The sequence below is a fragment of the Triplophysa rosa genome, linkage group LG2 (genome assembly GCF_024868665.1).
Source record: "Triplophysa rosa linkage group LG2, Trosa_1v2, whole genome shotgun sequence".
NCBI lineage: Eukaryota > Metazoa > Chordata > Actinopteri > Cypriniformes > Nemacheilidae > Triplophysa > Triplophysa rosa.
The window spans coordinates 35,214,404-35,236,298 of NC_079891.1; the positions used below are offsets into that span (position 1 = coordinate 35,214,404).

The 21,895-nt window shown below is 39.9% G+C and overlaps 4 protein-coding genes across 6 annotated transcripts; 3 read left to right on the forward strand and 1 right to left on the reverse strand.

Moving 5' to 3' along the window:
• On the forward strand, positions 1 to 8,655 carry ciz1a (cdkn1a interacting zinc finger protein 1a). 3 transcript variants are annotated; one of them, XM_057324891.1, is made up of 16 exons: positions 1 to 232; positions 927 to 1,137; positions 1,331 to 1,455; positions 1,677 to 1,843; positions 2,066 to 2,162; positions 2,246 to 2,318; positions 2,543 to 2,610; positions 2,714 to 2,790; positions 3,356 to 3,556; positions 3,782 to 3,912; positions 4,821 to 4,914; positions 5,101 to 5,211; positions 5,359 to 5,472; positions 5,542 to 5,620; positions 5,893 to 6,014; positions 6,099 to 8,655. In XM_057324891.1, exons 2-16 carry the CDS (start codon positions 980 to 982, stop codon positions 6,525 to 6,527), a joined length of 2,046 nt encoding a protein of 681 aa, XP_057180874.1. In that variant the 5' UTR covers positions 1 to 232; positions 927 to 979; the 3' UTR covers positions 6,528 to 8,655. The 3 variants fall into 3 exon arrangements, with proteins under 3 accessions (XP_057180874.1, XP_057180867.1, XP_057180860.1); XM_057324884.1 differs by having other exon boundaries at positions 2 to 232; positions 2,069 to 2,162; positions 5,098 to 5,211; XM_057324877.1 differs by having other exon boundaries at positions 6 to 232; positions 5,098 to 5,211.
• A 127-nt stretch (positions 8,656 to 8,782) lies between these two features.
• On the reverse strand, positions 8,783 to 10,059 carry bbln (bublin coiled coil protein). The gene is made up of 2 exons (XM_057324894.1): positions 9,703 to 10,059; positions 8,783 to 9,522 (listed from the first exon to the last, which is right to left on the reverse strand). Exons 1-2 carry the CDS (start codon positions 9,779 to 9,781, stop codon positions 9,290 to 9,292), a joined length of 312 nt encoding a protein of 103 aa, XP_057180877.1. The 5' UTR covers positions 9,782 to 10,059; the 3' UTR covers positions 8,783 to 9,289.
• Positions 10,060 to 10,270: 211 nt separating this feature from the next.
• surf2 (surfeit 2) lies at positions 10,271 to 13,444 on the forward strand. The gene is made up of 6 exons (XM_057321586.1): positions 10,271 to 10,483; positions 10,609 to 10,760; positions 11,705 to 11,808; positions 11,947 to 12,141; positions 12,293 to 12,423; positions 13,312 to 13,444. The coding sequence occupies exons 1-6, from the start codon at positions 10,409 to 10,411 to the stop codon at positions 13,396 to 13,398; spliced, it is 744 nt and encodes a 247-aa protein (XP_057177569.1). The 5' UTR covers positions 10,271 to 10,408; the 3' UTR covers positions 13,399 to 13,444.
• A 1,652-nt stretch (positions 13,445 to 15,096) lies between these two features.
• On the forward strand, positions 15,097 to 21,644 carry surf4 (surfeit 4). The gene is made up of 6 exons (XM_057327319.1): positions 15,097 to 15,277; positions 17,649 to 17,835; positions 19,056 to 19,132; positions 19,213 to 19,256; positions 19,429 to 19,615; positions 20,430 to 21,644. Exons 1-6 carry the CDS (start codon positions 15,230 to 15,232, stop codon positions 20,694 to 20,696), a joined length of 810 nt encoding a protein of 269 aa, XP_057183302.1. The 5' UTR covers positions 15,097 to 15,229; the 3' UTR covers positions 20,697 to 21,644.
• The last annotated feature ends 251 nt before the right edge of the window (positions 21,645 to 21,895 follow it).

Below are 21,895 nucleotides of genomic sequence, written 5' to 3' on the forward strand. Positions count from 1 at the left end.
TTAGAAACTAGAAATTGAAGTGTAGCTCAGAGATCATGCAGTAGCCTGTTATATAGCGTGTCCTCCAGTCCTGTGGGGGCGCTGTACTAAGCGATGTGTCACTGTCGCTCTCGTACTGCCGCTGTTGCTACCGGCGAGTGAGTGTTAGCGCAGACGCTAATGACAAGAGTTGTTTCAACAGGCTACCTCTGTTTTCTCTTCTTTTAACCTCTTCACCCTGGGATTAAAGTTCGTGAGTAGAGTTTACACCACACACACATCGACACCGTACTGCCAAATGTGAACATAAAAAAAAAGTGTGACGGATGCAGCTGGTGTTGTCGTGTGTTATGACAGCTAGCAGTTAGCACATAGCACACAGCACACATAAAGGGATTATGACTGGTTGTCAAAGTCTGATGAGTCGCCTATATACATAGAATTTGTTGACATCTGCTGCAGTCTGGGACCCAGGCTGCTCTTTATTATGTTGTCTATGTAGACAGCGAGGTCTTGAGACACCGTTAGTCTGTTTATTTTTGTTTTTTCATTTAGATTCTGATGCAGATGACCAGACGTTGTAATCTAGCTGTTGTTTAGTAAATGATGGACTCCGTTTCTTTTTGTGGAGGTTGTTTTGATTTTTGAGGAATACCTTTTGGGGTTTGTTTTATGCACGTGCTCTCGAATAAAGTCAAAATGAATGATTCATGTTTCACTAAGGACCATAATATTCTCTACACATCTGTAGCAATATGTTTTTCCCATAAGGTTTACTTAAGTCATTGCACAAGAAACAAATGAGTTGTTCATAACTATCCTTGGTCGTCCATTGTATTATAAAATTGTTATGAAGTGTTTGCTGATGTTCATAACAGATGCTTGGAGCCTTAATCCCTAAATATCAAAGATGGTATAACTGTTTTTCTTTTCCCCTCACTTTTCAGTGTCTGAAGTTGTGAATCTGTGCGGCGGTTGATATCGACAGTCAGACATCAGCATGTTTAACTCTCATCAGCAACAGCAGCAGTTTCATCAGCATCTGCGTCAGCTGCAGCAGCTGTTTCAGCAGCAGACGCCCCCTCCGCCGCCACCACCCCCTCCACCACCTCAGCCTCCACCTGGCCATCACATCAGCCATCACCATCAGGCCGCACGGTAAGATGCTGCCGCAGGAATCTTAGGGAAACGAACAATTCTGGTTTTGACTCTGGTTTCTTCTAAGTTAATGAAAGATTGACTGTTTGTTAAAGCGCACATGTGTATTATTATTTGTCTCATCTTATTGTACATTTTCAACAGCCCGTCTGTTGCTGAGAATCTAATGCATGGCTTTGTTTTTATGATACAGGCCTATGGGTGTGCCCACCGCAGCACCACCTCCTGCCCGTATGGTCAACCTCTGCTCGGCGACTCAAACCATCATCGGACCCAATCCCATGCTGCAAGGGGCTCTGCTGATGCAACAGATACAGGGTAACGGCACGTGTCACATGCATAGTACAAGTAGTCAAGTCTAAAGAGTTGTTCAAACCTGGACCTTCCTGTTTGAAAGATTCTCTCTGTCTATAGAAAATAAAAAATGTTACATGAAGGAAAATAAGCCTTTTTGAATTCAGCCGTTTTAGCCTCCAGCATCTTCTTGTAGCTGTGGTGAGTTATGCTGATTTGTAATGGGGATTTTCTCCTCTCTCAAGCCGGTGGCATGCGTGGATTTGCCATGGGTGGACAGCAGTTCCCACAGTTCTTTGCTCCTGGATCCAGAGCGTCTCTCCTCGGGCCTGTTCCAATGGGAGTGGCCATCAAAACTCCACATATGGGATACCCGCGACATTTCAGCCCACACGCTCGTTACTTCAGCAATGTGAGTATAATGACTGGTTGACAAATGAATAAAGCTCCAGTTTCATCCGTCTCCTGAGTTAGTGGAGTCCATTTAAAGAATTTCAGGAGAAAATAGTTGGGCAATTAAAGTGTAATGTCTTTATTTTGATGTGTGCCGCATTGGGGGCTCTCAATGCTCTCATTGGGGATTGTTACGCTATGACGTGTTTGATCTAACACTGTCTTTCTAACACAATTTCAGCAGGATTTTCAGTCACGTCAACCAGACAGAAAGAGAGAGATCGAGCAGAAACCTACGGGGAGCAGCAGCAGCCAATCAGAAGCCAGCGGCAGCAGAGGTGTGCAGAGATATCACATCACTACATCTGTGACGTTTCTGCATGGAAATCAGTGTCATGAATTGTGTTTCTGTTTGATTCAGTGGATGATGCAGCAGGTGTAGCCACTTCAGATCAGCCTGAAGAGCCAGCGGCCAAAAAACAGAGAACAGAAGGGTACGAGTCAGTGAATAAACCGCGTTGAAATGAATATTTGTCCCATTTCCTTGACTATGTTGTTTCACGTTATTCAAAGTAAAATGTGTTGTGAGCTTGTTTATCATGTGTTCCGGATTGTGTTGGATTCTCAGGGAACACAAAGCAATTCAACGGATGTCTTGACTGTAAGTGACTTTGGATAGATGTGTAAATGTGATCATGCGATGACCGTCTCTGTGCAGGTCTGAGGAGCCCGTGGACACGGAAGAATCAGTAAAGAGCGCTGAATATAAGAGTCCAGATCCTGAAGGTAGAGGAGATTTGACCTGTTGTGGCCGTCAGGTTTACAGTAATGTAGAATTTTGCTGTAATAAACACCGAATGCGAGTGTGAACATGTCCGTTGTGTTTCAGAGTGCACGCTGCAGGAGGGAGGGAGCGTGGAGGAGCCGGTGGCCGCTGAAGCACATGAACAGAGTCAAGTGGCCACGGTTAGTTAGAAATAATACTGAAGATGTTATTGGGGAAGATTTACTCTAGTCTCGCATGAGTTTGAAGAAAAAGTGCAGTACTGCGATGATATCAAAGAGAAACGTTAAATAACGTGATGCACAATATGTGATAAATCATACATGCAACATGTACAAAATGGCTTCGAATAAAAGCGTCTGCTAAATAAATAAATGAAAATTATACGTTTGTAAAGTATATTTAAAGAATGAAAATTGTATAACTAACATTCATGTTTGACATTCCTCGTGGAAGAAGAAAGCATCAGTGTCTCTGCTATCTGCGTCTACCTAAAATAGACTATATTATTATATTTATATTAATTATATACAGTTATTGCAATGCATTGCGATATGCGCATTTGGGACATTTCAATTCTTTTAATATATTGTGCAGTGTTTATTATCAGTTCACCAAACCAGCCAAGAGTAAGTGATCCCAAACTCAAAAGAAATAAATATGATTCTATGTTTTGCCTAAAGAAATTAAATCATCAGTAACTTAAAATTACAAACTGAATCTTACCTTTTCGATTTGTATTTGCAGCAGATGGAATGCACCACACCGTCAGTTCATGACGGAGAGAAGCAAAACCGAGACGTTGAAGATGACGCCATGGGCTTCAGTGCCGCCAGTGATGTGCCCACAGTCTCTGCCAGAGGTCCAGAGGAGATCAGAGACGGAACACAAGAGACCTCCAACAAGTTCTTCTGCTATATTTGCAACATCACTTGTCATAACCAGCAGGCATGTTCCTCTCAACACTGTCTACACAATTGTGATGCCTGTCAATCACAAGGCTAAATCTGATGTAGCTTTCATTTACAAACAAGAGTGTATTGAGAGATCACGTGTGATTTTTCTTTCTTCAAAGTGCCACTGTAATTCTGTAATTTGGATTGGATGTTCGAGATTCAAAATCAGAAAGTTCAGTTTGAACAGGAGCCAATATTGTGTGTCATGGGTTTGCAGAATTTCCAGAGCCACATGAACGGACTGAGTCACCAGCAGAAGATGATGGAGATCCAGCACATGAGTAACGCGTGTCTCGTGACGCTGCTACCACGAGTCCAGGAGTCTTTACAGGGGACTCGTAAAGACGGGTGAGTTTCTGACCCAAACCAGACACTTCATAGCGCTGAGACACCGTTTACCTATTTAAGGTCTGGTTTCACAGACAAGGCATAGCTTAAGTCAAGATTTTATTAAAATGCCATAAATAAAAACATCACTGGTGTGCAACTTCAGACAATACAATGGCACGTCTGACATATTTTAAGATTATTTTCAGTTAAGACAGCTCAATTATTTCATTTTAGTCTGGCACTAGTCTTAAGCCAAACTTAAGTAATATGTGCAGTACAGCATACATGTACAGTAACAGTCCTGCCTTAAAAATAAAAGATCCAGTATGCAATGTCACAGAGGTTTAAACTGAATCGGTTGTGTAACTCTAGACTAGAGGTAAAAAAAAATCATTTATAAATTAAAAAACAAAATACTTTAAAATAAGTCTGTCTGTTTTTCTATACCATTATCGGTACGACGAGTTTTTAGTTATTTGTGCATGAGAAATTAAGAACAATTTATTTATTTATTTAAAAACTTAATTTTTCCGGCTAATTTGAAGTATGTTATTGAAATGCGATTGTGTGTTGATTTCAAGACAGATAAAGTTTCTGTACAGTGAACTTAGCTCTGTTAGTTAACTCTTCAAGGAGTAGTTCACCTTTAAAATGAAAAGTCTGTCATCGTTAACTCGCCCTCTTGTCATTTCAAACCTGCGTGACTTTCTTTCTTCCGGAGAACACAAAAGAAGATATCTTGAAGAATGTTGTTAACAGCCCCTCATTCACTTGCATTGGTTTTGTGTCCATACAATAGAAGTGAATCGGGTCTGTGACCAACATTTTTCGAAATATCTTCTTTTGGGTTAATGATGACAGGATTTTCATTTCGAAGGTGAACTACTCCTTTAACAGCCTTTATTTGCACTGTTTTATACTAAAAGAGAGAAGAGACCAGGCCTGCAGAGATGGTGTTCCACCTGCCAGACTCACTTCACCACCAATGTGATGGAGCATCGCAAAACCAGAGAGCACAAGGTGAGCGATCCAGCGTTTTCAAACTGATTTGATGGATTTCCTTTGCCTGATCATTGACTGGATTTAACAGGGTCGTATCGGATGCCTTCATATACAGTATATATTTTTCATTTGTCTCCAGTGTAGTTTGTGTTGTTTAATCATTCCATACAGAATGTCTTCATGTGTTTTGTGTTCGTACAGCAGTGTAGTCGCTCGTCTACCTCCAGCTGCACCGTCTGTAAACAGGACTTCACCACACCCAGAGAGTTTGTGAAACACATGAAGACTAAAGAACACAAGCAACGAGTCGAACAGGTGAACTCTCTTCTTCATCTTCACGCATATGCGTTCTGCTTTAGAAAGGATTTGATCAGGGCTGGCAACACATTAAAGCACAATAACTAACCTGCATTTACATCTACAGCTTTAAAAACTGAGTGGGTTTTGTTTGTAACGTTGCAGTTGTGGAGGGATTCTGGTAAGGACGGTGTGGAGGAGCTGAACGCTGAGATAGTATTGGGCGAGGAGGATGATGACATCAGCGACAACGAGAGGGAGGAGGATGAAGACGGGAAGGTAAAACATGTGCGTCTCTCACAAATGTGTGTATTGATGTGTTAATTCACCAATCTCTCTCTCTCGTAGGAGGGTCTGTCTGCGCAGATGGAGGTCACGCTGGAAGATCTGACAGAGAACGAGGAGTTTGAAGCTGATATCCTGTATGGTGGGTAATAGTTGAGATTATCAGAGTGTGTCATGTGTCCTAGTGTTTCAGATGTTTTAAAGTAGATTAGTTTTTCAATATTCTAGATCAGTTGTACGACATCATACATACTGAAATGATATATTAGGAGGAGGGATACTAGATAAACATTCATGACCGGATCTGCAAGTAATAATAAGGCTTCTTGTTTTAGTGTGTTTTTTACTTTCTTAAATGCGACCGTCCATGAATGGATGTATGATGTTGTGTGTGTGTGATAATGTCTCTCACAGGGTCTAGTTTCGTGGTACCCGTGGCCGGTTTCCTCTGCCGTCTCTGTAATCATTTCTATCACTTTGAATCTTCTGCTCGACACGCGCACTGCAAGACCCCCAAACACTTTCACAACCTGAAGGTACGCTGAAGATTTAATAATGTAGGGAAACAGTCGAACGTCCTCTGCTGTTGTTCGTCGTGTGATTTGTGTCCTTGTCTGCAGAAATATAAAGCCTCAAAGAAACATGAAGAATCGGCTGCGACCTCAGAACCACCAGCAGACCTCATCGGTCCAGATAAAACCATTGAACCTCTGTTTACCTCACCCGAGTCCCTCATCCCGACGTCACCCCTCCAAACCCTTCATCCCGTCATCAGCATTAACAGACTGAGCACCAGCAACCTGAGAGAGCATCAGGACCATCAGCCGTCATCCCCAAACCAGCAGCAGGAGCCGGAGGAAGTCCTCTCACAAACACACTCCGCTCCTCCCGGCCAATCAGAAGCCATCGCAGGGGAAGAGCAGGGCACGGGAGAGCAGGAGGAAGAGAAGGAGGACGAGAGGTCTGTCGGCGTCCCGGAGGAGAAGGCCGGCAGGGGCAGAGGTCGTGGTGCGGGGAAGAGGCGAGGACGAGGAGGAAGGCGGCGTTGAGACTGACGTCACGGTTCGGGGGAGAGGAGATGATCAGAGCTGCTATTCATCCTGAGAGAGGAACCACTTTAGCACAGGACTGCAGTGAAAACAGGCCTCCGTAGGCAGCATGTGTGGAAGGGTTTGTGCCACTAAACCTGTTTGTATTAAGAACCCCGGTGCAGTCTTTATTCTGAGCTTCTTCTTGATGGAGTTCACTCAAATGATAATTTGCATAAAGAACGATTCGAAGCCTGTTTTTAGCCTCATTTAAACTCTGCAAAAAATCTTTATGCAGAGTACAGTAATGTGTTTTGTTCCTTTTGAATGCTGGGGTGAAATGTGAAGGCGTTTGTAGTGACATAGAATGTAGCAGAAATGTTCCACAAGTGGAAATGTGATTGTAGATTTGAATCCAGCTAAGCAGTTCAACCACACATCCTTCATCCATCCAGATGACTCCAGTGGGTTCATAAATGTCTTCTGAAGCGAAACGATATGTTCGTGAGAGGTGGTTTTTGTCTTCTTTTGATATTGTAAAGCCCCACGCGTGAATCGGCACACAGAAACTGTTGTGTGAGTTGTAATAAACCTCTTTAAAAGACTTCTGAATGGAGAAGCTTCGGGTCTCTGCCTGATTTAGTTTAACAGAAGCAAAATAACACCAGCATTTAACATGTTTTATGGCTGTTGAACAGAGCTGAGAGGGGGAGTCTGCTGAACACATCGGGACCGCCGTCTCACCGTTCATGACAGACGGGCAGGACCGTGAGTCATGTTACAGTATTCCTTTTTCTTGAGAATTTCACTGTTTTGAAGGTGCCGAGACCGGCTTTGTGTTCACCACAAACGCAACAAGCACTCACGATGTGCACTTTGGATCTCAAATGTTAATTCCCAGCGTTCATCACAAGTGTGGGAATATTGATCTGGGATCATATGTTACAGTTTGACACATTAAAATGATAGAATATTTGAGATTTTCCCACACCGACTTCCCTTGATAGCTGTTCCGATCTCAGTTTAGTTAAAAGAATCATTATCATTGAGAGTAATGATAGCAACAAACCCAAGCACCCACATGCATTCTGCTCTTGTCTGTGATGTAAATAATCTCACCGTCCTTCAACATCGGCCCTGATTTCATTTTCATTCTTTCTTGAATGATTGTTTGAAATGGGACCTGGACATGTGATGTGACGTTAGTCTGTAATATGAATGGTTTAATCTGCTGCTGTAATCTAATGTGTGTGATGCCCTGATGGCTCAGATGATTGTCACATCTCTTGCCACTAAAACAGGAACCGCTTTATACTGGTCTCCATGAGAGGCTTTTTGATTCATAATGGTAGGAACGTTGTTTGTTTTAGTTATATAAAATGTATTCTTTTAAGAGCACCTCACTGTCTACACTGGAAGAACTCTTGTCTTCTGAGAACAGCTCGTAGGAAATCAGTAAATGATTTCAGACGAACTGCATTATGTAGCAAATGGAAGAGATGTGAAAGATAGTACTGAGGACACTATCAGGCGCTGTGATCTGACTTTTAGAGCAGAATCTCATCAAAGACACATTTCACACCCAAAATCAGAAATAAATTGTTTTTCGCATAAAGTAATTTAAATGTGAAATTTGAACAGTGTTCCTGACCAGTTTTGTGAGATTCACCTTTAAAACGGAGAACATTTTCTTTTTGTTTCATGTTCATGACGATGATTGCGTGATGCTTATACTCTTATTTCAGATGTCAAGCTCAATTTGTTTTGACAAATTGTTTTCATGGAAGTGCATTGCTTCACATTTGCATGAAGATCCAGACCATGCTGTTTTCTGCTGGTTTGGGACATCGTGATGTGTTACACACGGAGGGACGCAGGCCAGTAAAACTTGTTGATCTGTCAGTCCTGTCAAAACACCTGCAGCCGTGGTGTTCGTACATGTTCATTCAAACTACCAGAAGGACGTTGTGTGTATAGCATCTTGTATTTGGACCTGTAAAATAAGCTTTCCTGTAGCTCAGTGGTTAGAGCGTGGCGCTAGCAACGCCAAGGCCATGGGTTGGATCCCAGGGATTGCACATACTCCAATACAAATGTATAGTATCATGCAATGCAAGTCGCTTTGGATAAAAGCGTCTACCAAATGCATAAAAAAAATGTAAAATTTGTTCATCAGCTGAACAGGACAAGCGAGTGTTTTATAGCAACTTAGAGATTCGTGTTTTTTTGTTTGTTTGCATTTGACTCATTTTAATTTCTATTAAAATATTTGCAGATTACAAGGGCTTTGGTTTATTTACACAATGCTACATACATAAACAAAATGCAACTGCACATTCTGTATTAATGCTTGCCAACCACAAGCAGTCTACAGTAAATGAACTATATTTTGTGTATATATATGTAGATTTCAAATAATATTAATACATGAAATGTTTATTGCACATCACAGTCTGTTATGGTATTGCTCTCTGCTGTTCTGTAAGCTCTTTGGGTTGGTGTGTTACAGTGATTTTACACAAAGTAAATAAGGTTTTCTGCACTTTGCCTTTGAACAAATAAAATCTCTGTATCGCAACAAACTCTAGTAGCTTAATACTTAAAACAACGCATTTTAAACAGAAATAAATAGGCAAATACATTCTACTCTTTTGGTCCTTAAACATACAGTACATGAGGAATTCACTTGACATCAATGTGACTTACATCTGTATGCATTGTTAAATGATTCTGAAACATCAACAGAAAACAGACAGGCAGATAAAACAAAAGGGTGGAATCATCTAGTCTTCAGTGTGTGAGTCTCTGGATTTTACATCCTCAGTCGGTGGAGGAGGGTGAGGAGGTTGCTCCTGCTGATCTTCTGTATCATGAAGCTGTCCTCTAAACTCTCGTCTGGCTTGTCTGTTAGACTCCAGCAGCTCGTGCAGTTTGCCATTCAGCGCATCATTCCTCTCCTCCATATCATCCAGACAGGAGTTGATCTGATCCAACATGGAATTGATTGCTCCATATTCTGTATTTAAAAACACAGATTAACTCTACAAACGTATGTGTTCACAATAATCATATTTGAAATATTGTGTAATATAGATGCCATTTATAGACGAAGTAACGTACATTGTAATTGTATATATGTATTACAACATTGTAATATTGACTATACTATTATTATAAAGCAAAATGGCGTGATTACCTTCATCATTGAATTCGTCTTCATCATCGATTATTCCATCGTCAGCTGAAATATTGGGATCTCCGTTTGGTCCAGACATATCCACCACAACAGACTTTAGAAAGATACTTGTTCAATGTAAAACTAATAACAGATGGGCTCGAGTAGTAAAATAATGCTCTGTTAGATCTAATGTCTCGACAACCGCACGAATCGAGCGAACGTTATGAACACTATATAAACATATAATCTATATATATATATATATATATATATGTATATCTCTGTGTATTAAACACAATCTAATTCATTTTATTTTATTTAATAAATACATAACACGAGCGAGCTGCACATGATCAGCTGACTGGTAAGAGCTGTCTAATAAAATCCGCCTGATCAGAATTTATACTCAGAGACTCAAGTCTCACCTCGAAATATTTTAATAATTATAATGATTATTAATATTTAGTATAATAAATAATACAGGACGTGTCCATTTGTGATGGCTGTTTAATCGGTCGTTATTTCGTTTTCTTCAGGCGTTGCGACAAGCGCTGTTTTTTCCAGTTTAAGGTCTTTCGTGTCGCCGTCAGCGGCGCGTTATTTCTGACGTCGAAGCGTAGTTGTCTGTACCATGCGCCGCTGTTTATTATCTTGTTTTGATGATAACATTGTGCGTTTATGTCTTTTTTCACATTGACTTTTTTGATCATTTAGTTCTGCTGTGATGGAAGGTTTATCAGAAGAGTTGAGAACATTTCTACAGACTCATCCTTTCCTTCAGCTCACAGACTCCAAGAAGGTAAATCGTTCAAACCCATGCACGTTTACTGTGTACAGTTCTGTGTGTGACTGACTGTGTTTGGTGTCAGGTGAAGGGTGAGGTGGGCAGACAGGGTAAATATCAGCGTGTTTATATCTTCTCAGATCAAATGCACACTGAACGGCCACGAGTTTCCCTGCAGCCTCGCTGAACTGCAGCATTTCACCTCAGGAAAGAAATATAAGCAGCTGTCCGCAGACGCGCAGTTCGACTACAATCAGTATGAGCCTCATATAGTCAGCAGCACCAAACAACCGTACGTACAACCTACAAATCCAACACAATAAAACACAAGTGAATGTCTTAAGAGTTTATTAAATACATGAAGTAACGTTAATGTGTCCCACAATGCCGTGGGTTCAGCTTGTCCGCTGTTTATCAGTTTGACAAATGAGCCAGAACCAGTGTTGAGTAAGTAACTCTCAAAAAGTAATTAATTACTAGTTACTAATCACATATTCAATAGTGTAATTAGATTACTGTACAAATTACTCTCTCCAAAAAGTATTTAGTTACTTATTACTAATTACTTTCTATATCCTATATCAACCTTGATTAGTTAAGTGATTCAAGGATAGACATGAAAGGGCTCTTTTAATTCATTCAAATAAATAATATTAAACTACATAAAGTATTATTATTAACTGACCAAAGAATTACAAATGTGAGAATTAAACATTAAAGCACAGATTTTAAAGTTAGACTCTGAATTTTGATGTCAATTCCACTATTACACACACATATATTACACACAGTATTTAGTTTAATTACATCAAAAGTAACTGTAAATAAATTACAGAAAAATAAGAGTAATCCCTTACTTTACTTTTTCAAGGGGAAAGTAATTAAATTACAGTAACTAATTACTTAGTAACTAGTTACACCCAACACTGGCCAGAACTAACGTGAACCATCCGGCCAGACATAATTAGATGAGAACTCCGTTTTTACATTTTTTCAAAAATCATGTTTTTATTGCGTTAGTTAGCTGCATTTTTTTAGTTATTATGGCTTAAGTCACTGCTGTTTGATTGATATTAATTGGAATGCACAATAAAAAAACATGATTTTTGAAAAATGAAAAATTTGGAACCAAACTCTTCATATATTGTGCACTATTGAGGTGGCTGTGAACTGTGTGGTTTCGCTACTCGTATTTTTGAGACCTGCACACTAACACGTTCTTCCTGTTTTCCTCAGCAATCATCTCTTCTGCAAGCTCACCTTACGTCACATCAATCGTGTGCCGCAGCACGTTCTCCGCCACGTCAGCGGGAAAAAATACAAGAAAGCTTTAGAGAAGTGTAAGTTCTAAATCTGAACTTCCTACGGATGTTGTTAAGTAACATTTCTCAAGAAACTCTTAAGTAACCAACCCTATGTCAAGACAACAAGGTCCGCTGCCGGATATCTAAGCATCATGTTGTGTGTTCTTGTGTCAGATGAGGAGTGTGTTCGGCAGGGTGTGGAGTTTGTCCCGGCGTGTCTCCGACAGAAAAAGAGACCCAAAGAGCATAATGATGTCACGGGAAGTGATAATAGAGGGAAGAGGAAGGAGGACAGCGGAATCTGGGATCCGAGCTTAAGTGATGAGGAGAAGAGCGATTCAGAAGACAGCATGTCAGACCTTTATCCATGTTAGTGATGCTCTGATTTCATTGGCCGCCGGCACGGATTGATGATTTTGCATGTTTTGGAGTTGTGGAGCTGCATAAACGGCATTATCACATGACCATGAGAAATTATCATTTTGAATACGTTGTGTTTATGTGTCCTTGTTCTGTGCAGCGTCTTTGTTTACTTTAAAGCCAGAAGATGATGAAGAGGGTATGAAAAATGCGGAGGAAGATGATTTCAAGACTGACGACGATGAAGTAACTGAAATGGAAGTAGAGAACCGGATGCCGAAACGCAAAAAGGTCAGTTACTGTTCTGTTACAGTGTGATTTTTCAATATATCTGTTGATTGCTGTTGTCTTTAGCTTTTAATTTCACAGCCCAGTCATGAAATATAATGGTCATTTACCTCCCTTAAGAATGCCTCTTTACACAGTATGTGTTTACCTTGAGAGGCAGATAATATAACACGTGTCTTCAATCATCATATAAGTAGTTTTAAGTCATGGTTTATATCACTTTTTTGCTTTGTTTCTATAAATCTAAAGAACCAGTGTTTTTCTGAATTCTGATTGGATGAGTTGCAGTTGAATGCAAATCAGTTTTATTTGATGTTCACCCAAAAATGAAAATTCTGTCATGATTTACCCACCCTCGGGTTGTTCCAGATGTGTAAAAATGTCTTTGTTCTGCTGAACACCAAGGAAAATATTCGCAAGAATGTTAATAACCAAACAGATCTCATTGCAGTAAATGGGGGGTTAGATCTGTTTGGTTACTGACATTATTCCAAATATCTTCATTTGTGTATAGCAGAACAGAGAAATTTATACAGGTGTGGAACAATCTGAGGGGGAGTACATGATGACAGAATTTGCATTTTTGGGTGAACTGTCCCTTTAATGTGCAAGCTGCATTGCTTGGCTACCACAAACGAATAAACTCGAATGTGTTAGAAAAAAGCGGATTCTCATCTTGACTGTTTTTGAGACTCCATGTTTTACTCATGTGTAAATAACAAACCTGTGCTGTCCACTGGTAGCCATGTAGATACATTAACTGCCATACATACAGTTTAAATTAAAAAGTATATTTTGAGATGCAGTTGTACATGGACATGTATACAAATATTTCTGAAAAAATAATGTCAGAAAATTATTGAAAATTTAATTGTCCTATTTTCTTTTCAGGCGCAGTCTGGTGCATCTACCAAGAGATTTAAGAAGAACAAAAGAATAAAAGGTTTTAGGTGTGTCGGCAAAGTTAAAGGAAAATGATAATAAAGTTTCTATCTTGTTGCAAAAGTCTGATCTCTATCTCTTTGTTAGTTTGAGGAATTAGATTTGATGATGTGAAAAGAGCTTTTAACTGAAAAATGAATATTTTTGAGATTTCTCAGATTTAAAGACACCATACCACTGAAGTCAGAATCCAGGAGCAGTATGTTTTCTCTGTAGTGACCTTGTCTGGGATGATATAAAATGTGACTCGAGGTCTGTTTATTGTAAGCGCCGCTGTAATAATGGTAAGTGCTGCTTTAGAGAAATGACAGATCTGTCTTTCAAATAGCAAACAGACGTAACCGTGATCTAGACACATTTGTAACATCTTATTTCTGCAAGTTGTTGCCTTACAGACGACTTGAGTCGAGTCAGAATTCAGCAACAGGAAATGATTTGGATTCCTGTCTTTTAGTCTTTTCTGTGTGATCTACCTCCTCTGGTCTGGAAGGTTATAAAATACATTGTTATTCTGAGCAGAAAAAAATATTGTGATCTTTACGGTATATGTGGAGTTTTACCAAAATTTCTCCCAAATTCCCCAAAAATAAAATACAAACTGGCTGTATATGGAGGATAAAAATAAGTGTCCTAAAACCTGTCGGAAAGTGTTCACAAACACAATTTCTCTGTGATGTCATTCCACTAAAAATGTACCATACTTACTGTATTTACTTTAATTAAAGACACATAAAAGTGCAGAATAGCCTGCTGACAACCTAAGGTGGGCTGGTTTTAACAGATCTCCCAACCTGGTTATGAATAGTTTAGAAGTTGAGAATGTTTAGCTGGTTAGGCTTGTGTCAGCAGCAGGACTCCTCTGATTAAATGAGACATACAGTATGGCTTATACCATTATAAACTTTCTTTTGTAAGTTCAACTGTGAAATTCAAGAACTCATATCATACAGAACGCACTTTCTGTACAAGTTCTTTCCCTTAAAATGATACGTCACCCAAAAATGAAAATTCTGTCATCATTTCCTCACCTTCAAGTTGTTCCAAATCTGTATAAATGTCTTTGTTCTGATGAACACAGAGAAAGATATTTGGAAGAATGCTTATAACCAAACAGATCTCGACACCCATTGACTCCTGTAGTAGGAAAAAATACTTTATCATTTTTTTGTTCTGTTTTACACAAAAGAAGATATTTTGAAGAATGTAGGACAGCAAACAGTTCTGGGACACTTTTGGCTACCACTGTTTTTTTCCTACTATGGTAGTCAATAGGTGTTGAGATCTGTTTGGTTATAAGCATTCTTACAAATATTTTTCTCTGTGTTCATCAGAACAAAGAAGTTTATACACATTTGGAACAACTTGAGTGTGAGTAAATGATGACAGAATTTTCATTTTTGGGTGAAGTATCCCTTTAAGGTTCACTTACAGTAGGCTTCACGTGCTCTTGGAAAGTCTATAATTCCCACTTCAACTCGGAAATAATTTATGGAACGGTGCTCTTTTATTGTTAGCAGATACTTGTAATGTTTTAAGGCTGCTAAATCCACACGTTACTTCCAGGTTGAAGTGGGAAATATAGAATTTCCAAGAGCACGTGAAGGCAGCATGAATAAAGTACGTGTTTTGTGTGTGTGTTCATTCAAATAATTTATTATTAGTGTGAACTCTGTCGCCTTTAAAATCCATCGCTTCTTTTCACTCTCTTGAGTACGCGTGGCAAAGGGCGCGCGGGGGGCGGGACTTTCGTTTCGCCGCGCTGCATTGTGGGACGGTGGAGGCCTCGACAGGCAGCGATACTTCTGTGTTTGTTTATATCTATATTTATTTTAGTGTTCTTTGAGTTATATCGTTATAACAGCGCGCGATGGGGCAGGAGGACATGATAAGCGCGGCCGAGGACGTGGCAGATCAGGTGACGAACATTTACAATGATTTTACCACAGTAACCCCTGACTGTGTTATCTGTACTAAAACATTATAGTAACTTAAAAAATGTACCAGTGTCTTACTAACGTTACGGTAACCATCGTTTGACCATGACATCTGTTGTAAAACTAACCATGCTAATGCAAATCGTAATCAATTTAACGTTACCAAAAAAGCACGGTTACTACACTTTTACTATAGTAAAACCATGGTGCATCTGCACTGCAATGAAACACGTGATATAAGTGACTGTTATCAAATGTGTATCACGATATGCTAAACACGATAGACATGAGTGTGTTTGTGTGTAATGGAGAACATATGGCAGTATGATCAGAGCTTCAGGTCTGCTTGTTTCAAGATTTTATTGCTTACGTTTATTGTTCATGTTTTAAAGTGACAACTGCATAATTGGTCAGTTTTTGTTTGCCACATGAAGTTAAAGCTTGTAAAAGTGGATAAGTACATGTGCCGGTCAATACAAACACACTGTAATATTACATGAGGTGGATTATCAGATCTGAATCCGTCTTTAAACAAGCCTCCAGATCCGAAAAGTTATTTTCCATTAAGCTTGCCCAGAAATATCTGATGTATAACAGTCCTTGAGTCTGATCTGAACAGTTTTGCTTTTTCAGGGTCTCTGGGTCTTTAATCAAAGTAGGAGACGGATTGAGAAATGCTTGTGGATGGTTTGCGCAATGACCCCTCGAGTTTAGCAAAAACCCTTACAAAACAGATGGATTACAATAGGTCCAAAGAGGCTTTTGTTTCACACTAGAAATCTGCGAAAGTGACATGAATACAGCACGCTTGTCTTGTTTTGTTTGTGCTTTTAATGCACAGCAGCCACACGTTCAGATAAATATAAGCATGCACTTGGCTTTTTAGGGCGTTCGATGGCTCGTCTCAGGGTGAACGTGGAAAAGTGGAATGAATGTCAGATAATTGTGTTACTGTATAAGCAGTAGTACTGACTATCTAGTGTACACACTGCATGAGTGATTCAATAATAGATGTTTACACCCCCTTTTTAGATTGGTCAGCAATTGTTCAGTTCAAGAATGAGTTTATCCTTTTGGCTCAATTATGTTTCTGGTGTGTTTCCTCTGGTAGGTCTTTATGAATGAATGCGAACACATTTTTAAACGGGTCGTATGACACGGCTAAAACGAATATTATGGTTTGTTTTAGATGTAATGCAATGTGTAAACACGATTTAGGGTTCAAAAACGCTGTATTTTCCACACACCATGCATGTTTGTATCTCCTCTTTGCTCCGCCTCTCTGAAACGCGCAGATTTTAAACAAAGCTCATGGCTCTGAAAAGCGAGGTGTGCTGTGATTGGCCAGTTAACCAGTGTGTAGTGATTGGTGGAATACTGCAAGCGTGTGAGGGAAATGTAACGCCTCTGACCATATTTGGAACATCAGGTTCCTCTTCAGTTGTACTGACAGGTACGCCCACCTTACTCGCGTATACATTTGGGCGGTCTTAGTCAAATCAGACCACCAACTGACGTAGATTTGTGGGGGTGTGGCTACACGAGGTGTTTCAGGCAGGTCTGGGTGAGCATTCGCCTTTACATAGAATGACTCTTTTGTTCCCACACTTTCATTTCTGCAATTTTACACGTCTAATACATGCATGAGCAACTTATAACACACCAAAGACACAGAAAAACACGTGTTCGCGCCATATGACCCCTTTAACCAAAAACGTCCAAATTAGTTTAAAAAAAAAATTAATCATAAACATTCTAAGTTTTATTTTTGAATAACAAAGCCATGGAAATGGCCATATAAGCGGGGCATAGAAAATCAATAAACTAAAGTAGGTTTTGTAATTGTATTGTGTAAGACGACCATCCATACATGAGAAATAAACCTGTTGACTGTGTCTTGCAGAAAGCACATTAGATCTCTAGTCTCATGGGGTCATCGCTGTAAAGCGGGCTCTGATTGGCCGTCGGGTAAGTCACTCTCACGTGTCTGATCTCTGATTGGCTGTTGTCTTCTGGAGAGTGCTGATGTGGAAGGTTTAGCTGTGGGTTATTTTTGCCACACTGAGCTGTAGTGTAGTACTGTATATCTGACTCTGAACAGAGTTCACAGCGCTTGTATTTCACAACATGAAGGTTCTTCTGGACGTCCTCCGACTGTTCTAGACCAATAACACGACAGAAAGCACAAATCAGACCCAAACAAAACATGACTCGCTGAAGTTAAATAGTGTCGCTTGTTTAGGAGAGGCGAACAGATTGGAACCAGATGATTCTGTCTGTAATGGTTTGAGTGGGTAAACGTGATGTCATTTGATTGACAGCTGTGTCAATCACGCTCTGTTTTTCTTGCAGTTCTTACGGGTCACTAAACAGTATCTTCCTCACCTGGCGCGTCTGTGTCTCATCAGCACGTTTCTGGAGGACGGCATACGCATGTGGTTCCAGTGGAGCGAGCAGAGAGACTACATCGAGGCCACGTGGAGCTGCGGATATTTCCTCGCCACCTGCTTCGTGCTGCTCAACCTCATCGGACAGATCGGTAACACGTTTGTTTAATTTTGGATACTCTCCATAGACATTATGTGTATGTCTTTGACCCAAATGAAACCCGTACAGAAATGTTTTTGCATTTGTTATTACTTGTTTTCTTTCTCTTCTGTCCGTGCTTTAATTCGGAGACTGTCTGTATCATGTATGTTCATATCGTTCCACAATCATAAAGAAAGTACTAACACATAATGTGACCCTGGATAACAAACCAGTCTTGAGGCTCAATTAAAGGGACAGTTCACCCAAAAATGAAACTTCTGTCATCATTTCCTCACCTTCGAGTTGTTCCAAATCTGTATAAATGTCTTTGTTCTGATGAACACAGAGAAAGATATTTGGAAGAATGCTTATGACCAGACAGATTTTGACTCCCATAGTAGGAATAAATACAATGATAGTCAAAAGTGCCCCAGAATGGTTCTTCCAAATATCCTTTGTGTTCAACAAAAAATGATAAAGTCATTTTTCCTACTATGGGAGTCAATAGGTGTCGAGATCTGCTTGGTCATAAGCATTCTTCCAAATATCTTTCTCTGTGTTCATCAGAACAAAGACATTTATACAGATTTGGAGCAACTCGAAGGTGAGTAAATTTTCATTTTTGGGTGACGTATCCCTTTAAGCCAAATATATCAAATTTGAGATGTATACATCATCTGACAGCTGAATAAATAAGTGTTTTTTTGATGTTTGTTTTGTTAGGATGGGACACTGTTTGGCTGAGATACAACTATTTAAAACTCTGGAATCTAAAGGTGCAAAAAAACGGAGAAAATCGTCTTTAAAGTTGTCCAAATAAAGTCCTGAGCATAACATGTTACTCACAAATAAAGTTGTGATATATTTACGGTAGGAAATGTACAAAATAAGTATCTTCATGGAATGTTATCTTTACTTTATATCCTAATGATTTTTGGCATAAAAGACAAATCGACAATTTTGACCGGTACAATGTCTTGTAGGCTGTTGCCACAAATATTCCCGTGCTACTTAAGACTGGTTTAGTGGTCCAGGGTCACATATGACTTTTTTAGGAAAAGCTTTCCATTTAGATTGCCCTCTGGTCTCTTAAAGTAGCTTTGTGTAAGAAAGCAAGCCTTCACTTTTTGCCAAAACGTTGTGGTTGTTCTGATGAATCCTCATTCAGTGGCATCAGTTACAATCCGATTTCTTCAGTGAATCTGACGTTGAATATTTGATTCCCCGCAGGCGGATGTGTGCTGGTCCTCGGCAGAACTTTTGTACAGTACGCCTGCTTTGGGTTATTTGGTATTATTGCGTTACAGGTGAGCCATGAGCTTGTGTGCTGTAATACTTCAGTCTTCTGATCTGTAACATACTCGACACCACCTGTTTATTTCCTCAGACTGTTGCCTACAGCATTCTGTGGGATGTCAAGTTTCTTATGAGGTGAGTTCACAGGAGTTCTTATGTTTGATCTTGTTCAGACTATTAAAACTTTGCCTAGATTACATCTCAATGAAATGCATGATGTGATGAGTGTACTGCTTTTCCGCTTAAACTCAACTCAATTTCATTATTTTAATTTAGAACATACTCCCGGTGTGTTTTCTCTTGGTAGAAATCTGGCTCTGGGTGGAGGTCTGTTGCTGCTGCTGGCCGAGTCTCGGTCCGAGGGGAAGAGTATGTTCGCCGGCGTGCCGTCTATGGGCGAGAGCTCTCCCAAACAGTACATGCAGCTGGGCGGTCGAGTTCTGCTGGTGTTGATGTTCATGACGCTGCTACACTTTGATTCCAGCTTCTTCTCTGTAAGTTCTCCTCTGTCTCCTGTGCGTTACGGCACGCTGTGTCAGAGCAGATGATGTCAGAGCGGCACAGTGTGACGGAGATTCCGAAAAAACGGGTTTACTTGATAAATTGTGTAGCGTTTGAGCAGCGGGTTGAACTCGACTGATCGTGAACTGTTGCCTTGACGACAAAGCATCCCTCCTAGCTCCATAGCAACGGATGTGAGTGAATCAGGACAATTTGCAATTCATTTCATTTTTGGTAGTAAAGACAACAAGGCATTCTGTTCCCTTATGAGGAAAGATGGCTAAATATATTAAGACATGTATATAAATAAATATAGCAGAATATATCAAATATTTATAAATCCGCAATGCCAGATTCTGAATTTTGCAGCAGTGCTTAACGTATTTACTTATAACTTCTTGAAAACACAGAGAATGCAACACTACCTGTATATAGCCTGGTATGATTTAGCAGTAAAACCAGTTCAAAACGTAAATAAAAATACTGAAAATTCGGCATGTGAATAAATGCAAAGTGTTAATTATTAACAGCTTTAAACGGATGTATTTATTATCCTTGTCTCTCATGCCGGACTTCACTCACAACCTCGCCATTACATTATTTTGCTCGGCATTACTTTTAAAAATCCAAACCAAAAATGATACCGCTGTTCTTAGTAGCACATAGACATTTGTTGATGTTAAAGAAATTGATGTCTAACAGCTGTTCTTATTCTTCTAAAGTATTTATTTTTTATTAATAAAAAATAAACAAATATTGCATCACAGACATTTGATAACTTCTCAATTATTCTCTGTTGTCTTCCAGATTCTTCAGGACATGGTGGGCATGGCCCTCATCATCCTCGTGGCCATCGGCTTTAAAACCAAACTGGCGGCTCTCACGCTTGTGGTGTGGCTTCTGGCCATCAACATCTACTTCAACGCCTTCTGGACGGTGCCCGCTTACAAACCCATGCATGACTTCCTGAAGTACGACTTCTTTCAGACCACGTCAGTAATCGGTGGCCTGCTGCTGGTGGTCGCTCTCGGCCCGGGCGGCGTCTCTATGGATGAGAAGAAGAAGGAGTGGTAAAAGCTTCACCGCCCGGGACTCAAGAACTCACACGTCCTTGCTTTAGTAGCTCAGCACAACGCAGAGTTTCCCTGTTCATCCACGTCTCCTTACTGTTGTCCAGTTTTAAAGCGCAAGGTTAAATACTGGAATTTTATTTTCCTATTTATGTGCTCCTATGTTGCAGTGAATTACGAAGATGCTGTAGGCATGTAAGAAATGGTCCTTGAGTTCAGAATGGTTTTGTATCATTTGTATCACGTTCTTTATGGCGACGCAGAATGCCCAGTGGGATTTGGTTCCTGTATAACGGGGAGTCTATTTGTGCTATAGAAATATATGTAAGTAATCTATGTGAAATGAAATGGATTGACTGTGAAAGCGACCGTCTGGTTGTCTGCCAAACAAACCTCTTTTGCTGGACAGAGACTATGGATGGTCACACCTTCTCTTTGGTACTCTTTCATCACCCTCAGCAAGTTTTCAGTGTTTTTCCTGCGAGACCTCTTCCTTGTCCTCTTTCTAGAGCCTGTGTTTGGGAACACGCTCTTCATATTGTTAATGGTTCTGTTTGCCGACATTTCCTTCAGAATCTGCTTTGATAAAGTAGGCGGTGACGTTATTGAGAGCCTAATTTATACGCCAGTTCTGTTGAGCACCAGAACACTCATTTGGACTTTGTACTGTACACATCTCGAGCTTTGACACGAGTTAGTCCGTTGTCTTGGGTCACGGCAGTAGATGTCGAGCGTAAGTGAAATTTCATAATTTTCTTTTCAAACCTACAGGCCAAATAGGACAAGAGTTCTATTCTTCAACCTGATTTGGTCTCATGCTCAGTGTTTTCTGTTGAATAAAAAAGTCATTGTATTGATTTTTCCGACGTTTATATTGTATTCTTGATTTTGTTTTCATGGCGGTGAAATAAAAAGCAAAACAAACATTTGAACAAAAGTTGTTCTTGTCTCTTTTGAGATACCTATTGAATTGAATTGAATTGAATGTAAATGCTGATATGTGAATAAACAAAGACTTTGAGTGACTTTTGTGACAAAAGTAAAAAATGACACATGGATGGTATAAACATAGATGAAGAGCAACACACGTGCATCACGTGTAAAATGTTATTTAATTTCTTCAGGAATTCAAAGCGATTGCTTTGATTTTTCTTCGAGTAGCAGCTGAAAAGTTGACCGTTCAAAGATGGCGGACGCGTCGAC